Genomic DNA, 17748 nt, shown 5'->3' with positions numbered 1-17748 from the left:
TTGTTTTCATGCCAAGCCCATCCCTCTTTTAGGCCCTGTTTGGGGGGTTGGTCTGGTGTTGGCATATATAATTATATATGTATTCAAATTCTCAATACTGGTTCCCAAGATCTGGTGACAAGCACATTCTCAGGTACATCAAATGATGTTGTATAAACTTTGCTCATTGATCTTCTCTGACTGGTTAAATAAAAGTGGCTGCAGGCAATTCCTGGGGAGAAGAGAGGGAGAGGGAGAGGGGGAAGGGGTGGGAGAGGGGAGGGAGAGAGGGAGAGGGAGGGGGAGGGGAGAGGGAAAGGGAGAGGGAGGGGGAGAAGGAGGGGGAGGGGGAGGGGGAGAGGGAGAGAATAGGATGTCTCCACTAGGAGGAAAGGACCAGGAGCACATGGCCAAGAGAAGTGCACCCTAAGGGCAGACTGATGGAGCAAAACCAGCAAGACAGATGGAGACTCAAACAGCAAGTAATTGAGGAGCACAGCTGGGAACTAGCCAGTTTGGTGTATAGAAAAATAGATCAGGGATAATTGGCCAGCAAGTGTGCTAAAGCTGATTAAATAAATTAATAGGACTCAGTCTCCATTATTGGAGGACTGGTTGTATTAAGAACTAATAGAGTTAATTATATATATGTATGTGTATATATATACACACATATATAATTATATTTATACATATAATTTATAAATAATATAAAATATGCATAACATGTTAATATATATTAAATAAATTTATTTACTATTAATAAAATATAATAAAATATATGATATGTAATTATATATTATATGTATTATTACATACAGACATACATACATATATATAATTAATGACAAGTTCCCACAGCCCACCCAGTTCTAAGTGACTGACTAGGAATGACGGTGACATTGACACAGACATGAAGACAACTGCACATGTACATTAGCTGTCACTATGCCAACATTGTCTCCTACACACGAATTCACTTATGTTCCCCACAGTCTTATGCAGTAGGTGTTATCACCTGAGCTCGGGCACCACGATCACATCTCATGCTCAGTCCTGATCCTGAGAGATCTGACATGCATGAGCAGGGAGAATGGCTAAGCCAGGCTTGGCACCCGCTTCTTCACTTCCATGTGACTCTTAGGTAAACTGAGTCCAGGAAGAGGAGACCTCATTTAACTTTGATCCCCTATTGAGTAGACAGGGAAGAAGAGTGTAGTGAGTGCACAGGGTGGGGTACGTATGAGGAGGAGACCCTACTACAGCTCAAGCCTAGCCTTTGCTTGTGCACCTCTGCCTGGCATCCATATCCTCACAGCATGAGAAGATGCTCTTCATACAGTGCCCTCCATTCTCCTGCCTCCTGTGTGGCACAGATGGTCACCATTGGGATGAGAACTGGCTAGCCACATTCTATGGTCTTCATACTTATTCCCTGAATCCCCAGTTCAAACCCCCTGAAGTGCAGTTTCTTGTATACTACTTACCCTTTCAGCTTCATCCCATATCTCAATCTCTCCTAGGAAGTGCTCAGGCCTTGTCGACAGGTTTAATTGAAAGGAGAAGCCAAATGTTGAGTAAACAGACTGTAAAAAGTGCAAGCACCCCTTTATTTCTTCTTCAATCTGAAATCGAAGGTGAAACACTCAAATGGAATAGCAATTTAAATTCATCTGTGGTATTTGTAACTGTAAGTTATTTATGTCAAATAGTTATTAAAATTAAATCTAAAAGTATTTTAAAATTTTTTATGTGCCTATGAGTGTTTGCCAGTATGTATCTGCACCACATGATACTCAATGTGGCAGAGGCTGGAAGAGGGTATCAGATCCCTTAGAAATGGAATTATAGATAGTCATTAGTTATGATGTAAGTGCTGAGAACTGAACCTGGGTCCTTTGCAAGAACAGCAGTGTTCTTACCAATAAATGATCTCTCCGGCCCCATAAAGCCTGATTTTAACACCAGGCAGTTGGCACCTTCCATTGCTAAAAACTGACTATAATTTCTGCTAGACTTACATATAGGCATACCAGAGTGTCTATTCACATACGCTTTTAGTAGTTACTATGCAGCATTGTAACCTACAGATGTCACTGTTAACAAGTTTAAATGAGTGTAGAAACTCCACTTTCTTTCCCACAAACAGCATCATTTACTTAAGCGTTTTCTCTCTACATGTTTAGAACTACATTGGGCAAGGGTATATTTTTGCTTCAACCATTAAATATAACTTAGAAAACTCAGAAGGAAAACAAAACATTTACCCATTTTTACTTTGAGAGTTTTAGAGTCACTCATGTTCCAAGACTGTCCACCACCACCTACCCACAGCCATCCTTCTGAGGAACAGCTGACAGCTTGCCTTCTCTGTCACTCCTGAAGGATATTTTTTCTAGACTGGAAATTCTGGGATGACAGTGTATTCTTTTAGTCCTTGAAAAGGGCTGGACTGCATATTTTTTCTCCTTTGAAATAACTCTTCATTTCCTCCTCTCTGCCTTCCATTTTCTGTCCTTTTTCCCCTCACATTAAACTCACATCTTAGCACAGACTTCTCTGAGTGCAGCCTGTCTGGACCTCACTTGGCTTTCTGGTGGGTGGTTTGTGTCTTTTATGGATTTGAGAAGTTCTTGGCCACCATATAACACCTCCTTCCATGTCCCTGCAGGAGAGATGATGACGTGGAGGTCAGGTGGGGTAGTCATGGCTAGTCCCTCTCCCAGGTTCATTTCCTGCCTTTCAGATCCTATTTCTATTTTTGTATCTATAGATCCTTCCTGTCTCCTCTGTTCTACTCATAAATCCAATTACTGAGCTTTTATTATTATTTTTAGTTACACATTTCAAAAAAATGTTTACTTAGTTCTTCACTATAATCTTTATTTCTTCCTTGAGATTTTCCCTTTTCTGAGTCTTGGAATAGTTATCATTGGTTTGAAATGGTTTTGTAACTGTTCCTGAAAGCATTATGATAGCTGCCTTAACATCTCTGTCATGGAGCTGGAGAGATGGATCAAACTGAATTCCCAGCACCCACATCAGAAAGCTCACAACTGCCTATAACTCTGTCAGATGCCTTCTACTGCCTCCCACTCGCATGTACTTGTGTGCATGCACACGTGAAATAAGAATACATCTTGAAGACTTTTATCAGATAATGCTAACATAGTATTTCAGTGTTGCTGTTCAAGGGTTATCCTTTTCTTTCTAGACGAGATTCTCCTGGTTGTTGGAACAATGAATGGCTTTTGGTTTCTGAGACCTGGGCATTTAGGATAAGATTTGGGATCAGAAAATTGCTTTGGCTGCTTTCACTAACACTGCTCCAGCCTGGTCACTCCCAGGTGGAAGTGGAGTTTGTTCTTCAGGACCCCAAGGATGAATGGGCTCATCTTTGCTGCTCACTGGCTTGGTAGCTCTGACTCTTCTCGGCAGCACTGGGCAAGGTCATACCATCTGCAAGTAAAACTTTTCCATTTTCCTTTCTAATCTGGATGCTTTATTATTTCTCTCTGGCTTATTTCATCAAGAGACTTTCCAGTATAATAATTACTGGTTGGAGCAATGAGAAATGGCATCTTTACCTTGCTCCTGTGCAGGTTTTTCAGAAGTGCCTGTCATTAGGTTGAGGAAATTTTCTGCCTTCTTTCTTATAGAGTTTTCAACAAGAAATGAATGTTGGGGTTTTCCTGATGCTTTTTCAGCATCTGCCAATACCGTAACTATTAAGACATGCCTTCTTTCTTTTTTAAGAAGGGTGTTTTATTTTTATGTATATGAGTGGTTTGCCCGCATGAATGTTTGTACACTGTGTGCATGCAGCATCTATGGAGGTCATAAGATAGTGCCGGGTCCCCTGGAACTGGAGTGGCAGATGACTGTGAGGCTCCGTGTGGATGCTGAGGACCAAACCTGTGTTCTCAGCTTGAACACGAACAGCAAGTGCTTGACTGCCAAGCCCATCTCTTCAGCACCAAGATAGGTTTTCTTCTTCCATTGGATAATATGGTAAATTACAATGGTTCATTTTGTAATATTAAACCTGCATCTAGTGTTATATACCTTCCATTTGTGGGACACAGCTGACCTGGCGTTGTCCTTTGTATGCTATATTTGGATCAATCTTTTCTAGACATGCCTTTGTCATGTTTTGTTTTAGAGCCCTGAAAGCCTCTAGGAGGAGTTGGTAATGACTTCTTCCTCTTCAGCTTTCTTTAAGATTCTGACTAGAATTTCTTTTAGTGTTTGCAGAATTCATCAGTTAAACCAACATTGGACCAGAACTTTCTTTGTAGGAAGGTTTCAGTTGTCAGCTTATTTTCTGGGTGGTCACAAGACTTCTACTTGAATAAAAAAATGATAGTTTGTATTTTTCAAAGACTTGTCTACTTTATTTGACAAATTTACTGGCATGTTATTCATAAATATGCCTGAAGCATGTGACTTTAGCAGCTTTAAAAGGCCTGGTAGCTTTCTAACTAAATCTTTAGATTTATTCTATTTATTTGTTGGTGTGATAAAGATTTTTGTAATGATAAAAGCATATGCCTTATTCTTCAAGTGTCTTCAGAATCTGAACCAATGACACTTCTTGTTCCTAAGTCTGGAAACTGTTCTTCCCTCAGTTTGACTGAAAGCTTACCCACTTGGTTGATCCTCTCAGAGAACCAGCTTTGGGTTTTGTTGGCACTCTTCATTTTTCTGTTTCAGTGAGTTTTGTCTTAATGATTTCCATGTTAACTCTGTCACTGTGGCAACTTAAAAGGAGGACAGGCTTCTTTGGTTCATTGTTTTGGACTCTAATCAGTTGGCTCTGCTGCTTCTGGAACTGTGCCAGCCAGAGCATCCTGGCAAGGAGCCCACAGTAGAACAAGGCTGATTTACCTCTTGACTTTTGGAACTTTGAATCCTGACAGGACTCAATAGCTCCTTCCAGGGTACACCCCATGACCTAACCTCCTCCAAAAAGGCTCTACTTCCTAAGGTTTCCACCATCTCCCAGCAGCAGCAGCAGCTGGGGCCAAGCCTTCAGTAGCAAACTGAAGAGGGGTTTAAGAACCAGTCAGTAAGTCTTACTACACTTCCATATCACAGTCCATCACCGAGGGAAGTCATGGCAGGGATCTGGAGGCAGGAACTAAAGCAGAGGACATGGAGGGTGCTGTTTCCTGGCTTGGTCCTTGCAGAATGCTGCTTTCTTATAGCATCAGGACCATCATCCCATGGATTGCTCTGTCCACAGTGAGGTGGGCCTTCCTACATCAATCATCAATAAAGTAATGCACCACCGGCTTGCCTACAGGCCAGTCTGGTAAGGCCATTTCTCAGTTAAGGTCCCCTCATCCAAACTGACCCAGGCTTGTGTCAAGGTGACATAAAAACTAATCAGCATGCTCACTGTCACTACATTATATTTCTTTGGCTTCCACTAGATATAATTGGCTCTTTCCCTTTTTCTAGGCTCCTAAGTAGAAGTTGGGGTGCTGTAGACATCATTTTATGGTTTTACACAATTCGTGGTACATGTATTTTCATTTGTATTATATATTTTCTAATTTTACTTTGGATTTCTCCTTTAACCTATGGGTCACTTAGAAGTGTGTTGTTTAGTTCCCGAATATATTTCTGATATTAGTTCTTATAGTAATTTCAGCAGTCATGAAGCATTCTATTTTATCAAATCCTTAGAATTTCCCAAGGCTTGTCATACAGAGAGTTCCTTGGCACACACCCCATGTGCTGTCATTCCAGAATAGCAGTCAAGTCAAACAGACTGCAGTGTCTGACAATCACCTCCGCATGACAATTTGAATTTTAAATGAAAAGGTAAAACTGTAAGTTCCAGGCAATATATCAAAAACAAACAGCACAAGCTCCCTTAAAATACCTCACACGTGGAACTTGAATCTATAAAGTAAGGGAAGGAAAATAAACCTCATGCCAGGAAATGAGTGACCTCTGAACTCTAAACCAGAGAATCAGCAAAGGTTTCGCTCAGTGAATGTGCAGAGACAAGGGCACATCCCACGACACAGCAGCTGGAAGAGACTGAGCTCTGAGTGTTCAGCCTCCCCGTGTCCCTGCCTACCTGCTCCACCATGCAGAAGATGTGAGCATCATCCTGCTGGAAGCGCCTCACTCGGGTTAAGCCGCTTAAAGTTCCTGACAGTTCATTTCTGTGAAGAACTCCAAAGTCAGCAAATCTAACAGGCATTTCCCTCCAGGATCGTGGGCGATGTGCAAACATTAAACTAGAAAAGACATGGGAACAAACAGACTTTACCTGATGGACAGAAAGGGATCATCTAAACACCAAGAAACTAAGTTTCAAGATGTGGGTCTTAGTCAACAGGATTTCTTTCTCTTTTTTTATGATTCTTTTTTATCTTTTTGCCACCAGGAATCAAACCTTTTGCTTCCCAAGGTAAGAATATGCCCTATATAACTAGCTGACAAGCCTAGCCTTCCGTTTCTGAGAGGGTGCCTCTGACAGGGCTGCTGAATTTCTTCTCAGGGTCCAGCAGCATCTCCAGGATAATACATGGTTCCAGTGTTGTTACAAATGACCGTTCACCCAGATGTCCTCATGCTCCTCTGAGCTCCACAAGGAATCAGGCTTTGTCCTAATGACTTCTAGCACCAGGCATGAAAAATGCTCAGCTAAGGATCTCGGCAGAATGAGAGATTAGTTTTCCAGAGAAACACTCTGGCTCCCTTATCTCACCCCAGTGAGCCACTGTGTTCCCAGCTGCTTATTCTGAAGCAGGAAGATACAAAATGGCATTCTCTGCTTTCCCACTGTCTTCCTTAGAGTTGAAACCACAGGCTACAGCTTGGAATGGTACTCCCTGGGAAAGGATCCTGAGAGAGCAGTAATGCATCTGAGAATGTGGGCACATGCTGGGCCCCAGTTTGTTTGAAGAGGGTGGAGACTGTCCAGAAGCCTGCTTCCACAACATTAGAGTTGCAAACAATTCTAATTTCTTTTCATCTCTCCTTAAAAAGGAAAAAGGCTTCCCTGAATGTCCAGAGATTTGTTTTAATAGCTGGCTTCTAATGCCAAATTTCTACAAATTGTGTATGTTGCCAAGAAAAAAAACCTATAAGTGTGTGTGTGTGTGTGTGTGTGTGTGTATAAGATTGAGTCTGTTCACTTCTATCTGTAAAATACATTTATCTTAGAAGGTTAAATTTGCATGCTAACTTTATAATAATTACAATCTCTCATAGACTTCAAAACAGCATTGATTGTAGGACATACCTTTTATTTTAGGTACCACTAAGAAAGAAAACTTTGTGTGTGCGTGTGGCAAGTGTGTACACGTGTGTGGGTGCATGTGCCCACGAGTCACATGTGGAGCCAGAGGTTATAACATTGGGTGTATTCTTTTATCACAGCCCAGCTTATTTATTGTTTATTTAGTTTTTGAGAACAGAGATCTCAAGGAGACTGTAGCTCAGTGACTGGTCAGACTGCACTGCCAACAACTACCCCCTCCTTGTCCCAAAGTACTGAGATTATTACAGACATGTGTCACTATGCATACATTCCCATGTTGATACGAGGAACACGAGCCCAGGTTCTCATGCTTGCACGGCAAGCACTTTATCCACTGGGCCATCTCCCCAGCCCTAGACAATAACTTGATTTATGTTGTGGTATAATACCAACAAACCACCAATTAAGAGGCATTGAAATGTGTAGGAAAAGGTACTTCCGGAATCATCCATCGGTCAGGACTTTGTGAAACTTGTTATAATCATCTAAACAGTATGTAAGAATTAAATATCTTATGAACATGTATATTTGAAGACAAATATAATGATCTGAGAACCCTCTGAGAAGCACAGCCAACATTCCATGCTTGCCAAAGACCAGGCATGTTTTAAAAGGAGCTCAATTCTCTAGAACTAAGTAACATGGTCACGTTCTCTAGAATTAAATGACATGGTAAAATGGTAACAGCCTCCGCTCTTCCCATTACAGAAAATCACTTTTAAAAAGCTAAGCAGCAAGATGAGCAGCTGATTCTGATGAAGTGCTATGTACACGTGCAGGGTCCTCTTCATGTTCAACACTCACCAGTGTCCTGGACAGTTCATGGGTTTGAGGGCGAAAGTGTCCTTCTCAACGTCAAAGGTGAACATGTTGTTACTGTAATGCTGCCAATGGCCTGAAGTTTCCCAGAGTTTACTGTTGTACATGTTAGGAGAGAGCACTTCTGTGAAGTTACGCTTGTGATATTCCTCCTTGAAGACAAACATGGCTGTTGTTTGTTAGGGTTAGGGCACAACTCCAAGCAGACAGATACTATGAGCAACTATATTAAAACCTAAGAACATGACTTCTATTAATTCATGTTTCTCAGGTTCAGGTGACAGGTTTATGAGTGGCAGTTCTGTGGATTATGAACAGAAGGGTAAACTTTTCATTAGTATATTTATTTCACAGCACACTACAGGACTACTCTTTGGATATGAAGTATCCCCTATAAGGCTCATACGTTGCAGGGCGGGTCCACAGCTGGTGGATGCAAGCATTGAGAGATGATGGGACTGTGAGAGCTCTGACTTCAGTGGTGGATTAATTCACTTTTGCAGTCCCAGTTTGATGGTACTGTGGGGAGGTGAGGAAATGTTCAGGGGTGGGGCTTATCTGAAAGAAGTAGGTCCCAGGGATGTCTCCTTAGGGTTGGAATCTCCTGACTATTGGGAGGTGAGTGGCTTTGCTCCTCCAAATCCTCCTTGCATGATGCCCTGCCTCAGCACAGCCCTCAAACAAGGGCAAGCCAGCAGTGGATGACACCTCTGATGTTGTGAGCCTTAATGACTCCTTCCTCTTTTAAACTGTTTCAGTTATCTTATAGGAAAAAAAAATCAAACTGATACACATAGTATAGGCACAAATGTTTCAATGCTTTCCAACTTAGTAACTGAAATTCGATACACATAGTATCACATTTCACTATAACTAAAAAACGTCAAAAATGTTCTATGTTCTTAACAACCTATAGCACCTTCTCTCCTATGATATAGAAGACCTAATAATTTTATAATTTGTAAGTCCAAAAGCCATGTTTCATGCTATACTATTGGTTCATTTCGTTTTAAGTAGAAATAATACCGAGAGTTTTAATATGCAACACATTAGGTAGTTGGCATCTACTAAGTCAGAGGAGTCTCTCCCGCCTACTAGCAGCTTCCTGATTCATTAAATGCATGGGGATAAGAGAGAACTCCCCAAGTATTTTAAAAGTTTCATTTCTATTTTTAAATTTCAACATATCAATTTGGTTGGTTATTACTTAGATACTCTTAAGTTATTTGTAAATAATTTAATGAATATACAGCACGAATCTAGACCACCATACTTCAAACAAGCTAAAAATATTTTTCACAAATTACAAAACCAAACCCAAAACAACAATAACAAAAACCCCACTTCGATGGTAGAAAGAGCTGTCCCTGTTGCTCTTCAGCTGAACACCTTTCCCAGTACCATGGTGGGTATCCTGGACCTCAGCTACCCAGCAAAGCATTTGCTCATCCTTCATGTGTCTAAATTAGAAATTCTTGTCAAAGTTATACAGCACACGAATGGTGGTAATTATTTGATGGTTTCTATACATTCAGATGGTTCTATCCACTCAGATCAAGAACGATCTTGGAATTCAAGGGTCTGTGTGTACATGCACATGTGAGTGTGTACTGTGTTTACTAGAGAGCTCCTCTAAAGCTGAGCTAAGGAGATGTTTAAAAAAATGTATCCATGCTGAAAACACAATCGATATTAATATTTTATTAAGGCATTTAGAAAATATGTCAAACTGTTTCTGAATTAACTTTTGTGTTCTCTCCTCAAATTCACAAGTTGAAACCTTAATTCTAAAGGATGGTATTAAGAAGCAAGACCTTAGGCAGCTGATTGGGCCATGAAAGTGTTAAAGAATCAGCATCCCTTACCAAAGGGGCCTCTGGCATCTTTCTGTCTCAAGACCTGAAGAAGGCAGCAGTCTGCAGCCCAGAAGCAGACCCTCAACAGGCCTGACTGTATTGGCACACTATCTGAATCTTCTAACCCTTGGACTGTGAGACTTATTATTAATAAGCCACTAAATCTCTAGGATTTTATTATTACCACACAAGACAAACTAAAATATTTTCCTAAGAGGAGAAGCACCAATAGATACCACATTTACTTAGGGATGAACCTTTTATTGTTGTTGCTTGGACAGGGTTTCACTAAGTAGCCCAGGAGAGCCCTCAAATTCATCATCTTCCTAGCCTTGGCCCTCTAGATTTGTCCCATTATGTCAGAAAGTCAACAGATACTACATTTTTAATATAAGATACACACACATATATAATATGTATCTCTCTATATTGTAACACACATATAATATATAATCACATATAGGTGGAACAAATTCAAAGTGATACCAACTGATACAACCCAATGAAAGCAATGTGACTGCTGATTGCATCTTTTTCTATAGGTTTGAGCTTTCAAAAAAAAAAAGTTGAGGGAAAATATGTCAGACAGCATGCTATCAATTTCTCAAAAGCAAAGAAAGGCAATCACTAGGAAGGAGCAAGCAGTGCCCATGACCCAACTGTTATAGGCTTTCTATTGCTGTGATGAAACACCATCATCAAAAGCAAGTTGAGGAGGAAAGGGTTAATCTGGCTTACACTTCTACATCACAATCCATCACTGAAGGAAGTCAGGACAGAAATTCAAACAGGCAGGAACCTGGAGGCAGGAGCTGATACAGAGGCAACAGAGGGGTGCTGCTTACTGGCTTGCTCCTCATGGCTTGTTCAGCCTGCTTTCTTATAGAACCCAGGACCACCAGCCCAGGGATGGCCCTACCCACAATGGTCTGGGCCCTCCCCTATCAATCAGTAGTTAAGAAAATGCCCTACAGTCTTTTCTACAGTCCCACTTTATGGAGGCATTTTCTTGAGAAGTTCCCTCCTCAGAAGACTTAGAAGTCTGTGTCAAGTGGACATAAAACTATCCAGCATACCAGCACTGCCCATGATCCGGCAGTGTGCACCTCCATCTGTCTCCTGCAGAATCTTGATAACTGACTGAGTGCTGTGAATCACATTAGCTCCCTGAAGTATCAGTCATATCTCTCTGCCTGTGCTTAGCCACATGGTCCCTCGAAAACATCTCAGTGACCCCTAGGTATCAGTACCACTGAAAAGGTCTTCACATATTCTCTCATTACAGAAGCTAAAGCAATTCTACATCAATAACTCCTTCACAAAGTCCCACTAAAATAGCTATAGTCGTGTGTGTGTGTGTGTGTGTGTGTGTGTTGCAAATGCACACTCATGTGTGCATCCCCACACCAGTAGTGGCTGAAACCACAATTTAGATGTGTAGTAAACCTGCACTAAAATGACCACGCAATGACACAATGGTTGATGAGACTGTGAGGAAGCAAACACCACCATCCAAGCAGAGGATGATGAGGGTGCTGAAAGGCATGAGGGATGTTGGCTATGGTCATGCTCACTGACACCTCCTCCCTACCCAGACCCATCTGCATTGGTGGCTAATTCTTTGTCAGCTTGACTCCACTAAGAGGTTCTCAGATGAAATGCTACTTTGGGGTGCATCAGAGAAAGTGTGGATGAGACAGCACTTGAAGCTGTAGATTAAGCAGATGAGGATGTGGACTGGCATCATTCAACCCACTGGGTGTGTGAAAAAGACAAAACAGTGAAGGAGGAAGATATCTGCTTCTGCTGGCCCCAACTGCCTATGAAGCTGGTATAGGCCAGCCATCGGCCCTTAGACTTGGGTTTACATCATTACCCTCTCAGCAGAGCTCCCACACAGTGTGCTTCCTCCTCTGTGTATCCCATTGGTTGATTTCTCTGATGAATCCTGACTAATACTTCTCTTCTGACTTCTGGCTAAGTTTGAGCACTATGAGAAACTCTGAAGACTCCAAGGATAGCCGAGGGAAGGAAGCTGGAGTGCTTGGCCTCTTTCCCTGCTCTTGTCTGCCTTTAGGTCTTGATGCTGTCCTTTACTTAAGTTCTGGCCTGTGGCTTTCAGCTTTCTGGGTATCATGACCTCCTCAGACCTAACAGTGAGGACGAAGCAACTCCCTTGAGTCATCCTTGTGTGCTCTGCCATGCCTCCTTAGTCCCTGCTGGCTAAACAATCTCCTGTACTGATATTTCCTTCACTAGACTCTTTTTAGCTGAACCATTGAGTACATCCCTCAGGATCCTTTCCTCATGGAAAGGAAGTATCCTGAGACTTGACACATCTACAAAGAAATCCACTGACTCTGTAAGGAAAGAAGAGGCCAACAGTCGCTAGGTGAGATTCTGATGACAAGAGCTTCTCCTCTCCCACAAGGTCCCTAGTCATGCTTCAATGAGTCAAGCATATCTGAAAATTCAAAACACACGACTAACAAGATTCACAAAGGGACCCTCCTACATTACTGAAAGGAATGTGAAAATAACAATCACTAAGAATGGAAAATGGTGTTTTCTTTTAAAGTTCAACCTAATTTGCCATGAGAACCTGAAATGACTCTCCTAGGTACTTGCCAAAGTAAAAGAGAAACACTCATTCAAAAACCTGAACATGAATATTTATAGCAAACTATTTACAATTGCCCAAACCTAAAAACAAATGTCCAAATGACCTTCAATTTGGAGGAAGAGAAATAAGATGTGGAATGCCATTTGGAAGTAAAGGAGCAAACCTGAAAAACCTAGGCAGATACAGTAAGCAAAGTAGGTCACTTTCAAAAGGTCATATACTTATAATCCCATTTATTCACTAAAAGTTTATGGATGAAGAATGAATCCACTGAGTTTGCCTAAGATTGAGGGTGGGTGGGCAGAGTTCAGCTCAAAACGGGTAGCAAGAAGGAATTCCTAGAGATGATGAAACTGTTCTTTATTCTAATGCTGTGGTGGTAAGGCAGTTTTACACATTATCAAAAAAGTGCACACTTCACTGCATGAATTTTAAAATAGAAAGGTAAGAAGGGTAAGGGAAGAGGCAGTGGATGGATGGGCCCCAAGATGCAAGGGAGAAGTGTACAGAAGGGACATTGCATCACTGTTTATGCATGATCCACTGTCTTCACAGTTGGTAGTCAACATAAACAAACTGAAGTCATCTTACCTCAGAGCATCTGCCCACCCAGCCCACCTGGCTGCCTGCATGATCTTCCACAGAAGTGCAGCTCTGGCTCGGAGGAAACAGGTCCTGCCTACACAGCTTCCTCAGAGGCTGGCTGTACTTCCCACCACATATCCCTAGCTCCCTGCCCTCACCTCGGCAGGCAAGGCAAGCCAGGGGCTGTTGCTACTGGACTGAAGATAGTCCAAGAGGCAGCCTGCCATCTCTGAATAGTGATTCACAAAAAGAGAGGCTCAAGAAGGAGAGCTCAGGAAAATGAAGGCAGAAGCAGGCAAATGCAGGGAAGTGAGCTGCACAATACTTACTCCTCTTACAAAAGATACAGTGTGAGTAAAGAAACAGGAAGAAAACAAAAAGATACTATGTAAATGGCAGTAAATGAGAGCTGCTTTGCCTATATTAATAATGAACACACTTTCAGAAAGTCTGTAAAAGGTCAAACATCCTTTGATTTCACTTCTGAGCAATGCCAGAAAGTAGAGTGGTGGTGCCAGACGCTGGGGAGGGAAGAGGAACGTCAGTGTTTAGTGAGTATGTAATCTTAATTCGGGATCATGACAAAACTCTGAAGAGGGGTCCCTTCCGGTCTGGGCCAGAGCACTGAGCAGATCTTGGGTGGCAGCTCTGTCCCCAACCTCCAAGAACCCAGAGGAAGCGGGGATCCCAGGCGCTCTAATTTGGACAGTGTCTTAGAAACTAGTTCTCGGAACTGAGGCCTGGATCAGACCTTTGCCAGGTCTGCTGTTGTGTGGACCCCGGATTCCGCCTGAGACATACTGGAAGGTCCACTCAACCCAGAGCCACAGAGGAACAACTGAACTCAGAGTGTCAGACAACATATCCTGAGATATTCTAGAGGAGACACTGCACCCAGAACAGCAGACACCTAGCTGGACTGCTACCTTGGAGGCACCATATCCTGAGGCATCCTAGAGGTACCACTGTAATCAGTGCAGCTGGAAAAGATCACAGAGACATCTGGACCCCTAGGAGATCAGACACAAGCTAGATAACTGGAAAGACAGGCTTCAGTCAGAGACAGCAAGTACAGGCAGCACTAGAGTTAACCAGATGGCAAAAGGCAAGAGCAAGAACATAAGCAACAGAAACCAAAGTTACATGGCATCATCAGAACCCAGCTCCCCCATCAGAGCAAACTCTGAACACCCATCACACCAGAAAAGCAGGATTCAGAATTAAAATCACTTCTCATGATGATGATAGAGGGCTTTAAGAAAGACATAAATAACACTCTCAAAGAACTTAAGGAGAGCACTAGTAGACAGATAGAAACCCTTAAAGAGGAAACACAAAAATCCCTTAAGGAATTGCAAGAAAATGCAACCAAACGGGAGAAGGAATTAAACAAAACCATGCAAGATCTAAAAATGGAAGTAGAAACAATAAAGAAATCACAAAGGGACAATACCCTGGAGATAGAAAACATAAAAAAAAAAAAGATCAGGAGTCATAGACACAAGTATCACCAACAGAATACAAGAGATGGAAGAGAGAATCTCATGTGCAGAAGATACCATGGAAAACATTGACACAACTGTCAAAGAAAATGCAAAATACAAAAATCTACTAACCCAAAATATACAAGAAATTCAAGACACAATGAGAAGGCCAAACCTAAGGATAATAGGTATAGATGAGGGGGAAGACTCCCAACTTAAAGGACCAGTAAATATCCTCAACAAAATTATAGAGGAAAACTTCCCTAACCTAAAGAAAGAGATGTCCATAAATATACAAGAAGCCTACAGAACTCCAAATAGTTTAGACTAGAAAAGAAATACTTCCTGCCATATAACAGTCAAAACATCAAACGTACAAAACAAAGAAAAAATACTAAAAGCAGTAAGGGAAAAAGGCAAAGTAACATATAAAGGCAGACCTATAAGAATTACACCAGACTTCTCACCAGAGACCATAAAAGCCAGAAGATCCTGGACCGATATCATACAGACCCTAAGAAAACACAAATGCCAGCCCAGACTACTATACCCAGCAAAACTCTCAATCATTATTGATGGAGAAACCAAAATATTCCATGACAAATTCAAATTTACACAGTATCTCAACACAAATCCAGCACTTCAAAGAATATTTGGTGGAAAACTCCAACACAAGGAGGGAAACTACAACCTAGAAAAAGCAAGAAAGTAATCTTCCAAAAACCGTAAAAGAAGGTAGCTACACAAACATATCTCCACGGATGTTAGCCCAAAAGCTTGGATTAGCGAAGACTCAACCCGCAGACCACATGAAGCTCATGAAGAAGGAAGACCAAGAGGAGATGCCTCAGTTCTACTTAGAACGAGAAACAAAAATGCTCTAGGGAGCAAATAGGGAAACAAAACATGGAACAGAACCTGAAGGAGGGGCCATCAGGAGACCATTCCACCTGGGTATTCATCCCATGTACAGCCACCTAAGCTAAACACTGTTGTGGATGGCTGGAAGTGCATAATGTGAGAAACATGATATAGCTGTCTCCTTAGAGGTCTGCCAAAGACTAACACACTCAGAGGACGATGCTCACAGTTAACCACTGATATGATCAGGGGGTTCCCAATGGAGAACTTAGTGAGAGGACTGAAGGAGCAGAAAGGGTTAGTGACCCCAGGTGGAAAGCAACAATACCAAACAACCAGAGCCCCCCAGGGTCTAAACCACCAGCCTGGGAACACATAGGGAGGGACCCAAGACTCCAGAGGTATATGTAGGGGAGGATGGCCTTGTCGGACATAGGTGGGAGAGGAGTTTCTTGGTCCCATAAAAAAAAATGAACACAGAGTGTGTGTGGGGGGAATGTGAGGGTGGGGAGGGGATAGTGAGGGGGGGTAGGTGCAGTCACTGCCTCATAGAAGCATGAGGAGGGGGATGGGATAGGAGGTTTCTGGGTGGTGGGAGGAAGTAGGGTAAGGGGATAAAATCTGAAACGTAAATACTACAACCAATTTTAACAAGCGGAAAAAAAAAGTTGTCAGAACCAACATCTTTAAAAAAAAAATCAGCCCCCTGGGGGGGGAATTTTTTTTTTCTTGATACTAAAACTTGTTCTGAGAATTGTATATTGCAGAATACACAGCCTTGGTGTATCTACTCATCAAGCATACTGAGCAGACCTGCCCAAACCTCCGATGTCCTGGAATTCCATCTGGATTCAGTGAAGACACAGCATCAGAGGCTTATCAACTTATTCTTCCCCCCACCCCTCTTCTAAAATCTCAACGCCCTTAATCAGCCTGAAGAAGTTAAAGAAGAGTCAGCGCCCCTATTCCCTGAGCTTGGGGACTAATGTGGTTAATAATGGTCTGTCTTTCTAGGGAAAATTAGTGGTTTTGTTGGAACAGGGGGGATTAGCTAGGACTTATTGCATAGCCATAACCTATTGATAGAAATCTGTATAATTATTATCAAGATGAAGTTATAATTTCTTAAATGGTACAAAATTTACTTTGATTTCAAATATAAGGTTTTCATTGGTAGGAGCCTCTTATTAATATAAAAATGAGATGAATATTGATACTCTCATGGGCATTGTGCCTGTATAACACATTTAGGAATACAAGGCCTAGACCCAGCCCTTTTTTAACTTTTTTAACTGATTTGGGATGGTTAACCTATGAGTTAAGGGACTATAGCAAATTCATGGTTTTGATTTTATTGTTAGGGTGTTTTCCATATTTTATTTAGAAATAGCTGAGAGGAGTGAACAGACAACAGTCCAGGTTACCTTACATGGATAGTTGGTTTTCAAAACATCAGAAGTCCATAGAACTGACGCTACAAATATTTATATATTAATGTTCATTTTGATTAGAGACCTGTCTGCTCCTGACAGCTTCCTGTCGTGGATTCTAAGAAGAAATTGAGCATCCTTGGAGTTATGCCAGTTGTGTGGTGACAGCCACTAGGCAAGAATTGCCTCTCTCCATCTACAGACAAATTACTGTCCAGAAAAGGACACACATGCAGAATAGTCGACAGATTATATCCGCCTAGACAGAGTAATCAGCCCTTAATAATCCTGCATCACTAAGGTCTGTCAGATGATTCTGGGCCAGAAGGCTGAAGATTTGATGCTCCAACGTTCGGTAGTATAGGGGCTTCTTAGGTGTTCAGCGGTCTCTATAAATTGGCTAAGTTTTAGAAGTTATGTTTAGTGCTTCCCATAACTTCAGTTAACTCAGTCATTCTGGATTTCTGATGGGATTGAAGACCTATAGTCTCATAGCCAATCCTGGCTATTTACTTTGAGAGAAAAGATCTGAGTAGATGGTTTTCAGCTGACATTCATTCTAAAGCCAAAAAAAGCCAGCATCAAAAGTAAGTGTTTTAGTTAGAAGAGATGACAGAGGTTCTGGTTAGTCAACAAAATGATGGTCTGGGTATTAGGACTATCTTGTACCTCACTGGTACAATTAGGAATAAGTATGCTCTAACTGTATTTTGAGAGAAAAGTTCTACTTTAACAGGAAGAGTGATATGTAGGAGGAGCTAAGTGGGAAGGAGTACTGAGAGGAAGAGATGGAACAAGGAGAGAAGATGAAGAAGAGGAGAAGCTAGGT

General features: G+C 41.7%; 1 protein-coding gene across 2 annotated transcripts in view; it reads right to left on the bottom strand.

Annotated features, from left to right (window-relative positions):
• Positions 1–17748, bottom strand: part of Tars3 (threonyl-tRNA synthetase 3) — a 58207-nt gene that overhangs the window by 10449 nt on the left and 30010 nt on the right. For both annotated transcript variants that reach the window (XM_034500156.2, XM_076935383.1), the window contains exons 11-13: positions 8066–8232; positions 6071–6233; positions 1467–1604 (exon numbers count right to left, since the gene is read on the bottom strand). In XM_034500156.2, coding sequence (XP_034356047.1) covers positions 1467–1604; positions 6071–6233; positions 8066–8232 — 468 coding nt within the window. The remainder of the gene's footprint in view (positions 1–1466; positions 1605–6070; positions 6234–8065; positions 8233–17748) is intronic.

This window comes from Arvicanthis niloticus, chromosome 1, assembly GCF_011762505.2.
Source record: "Arvicanthis niloticus isolate mArvNil1 chromosome 1, mArvNil1.pat.X, whole genome shotgun sequence".
NCBI classification, from domain to species: domain Eukaryota; kingdom Metazoa; phylum Chordata; class Mammalia; order Rodentia; family Muridae; genus Arvicanthis; species Arvicanthis niloticus.
Note: the sequence above shows the minus strand (reverse complement) of the source record. Positions and strands in the feature narration are given on the sequence as shown.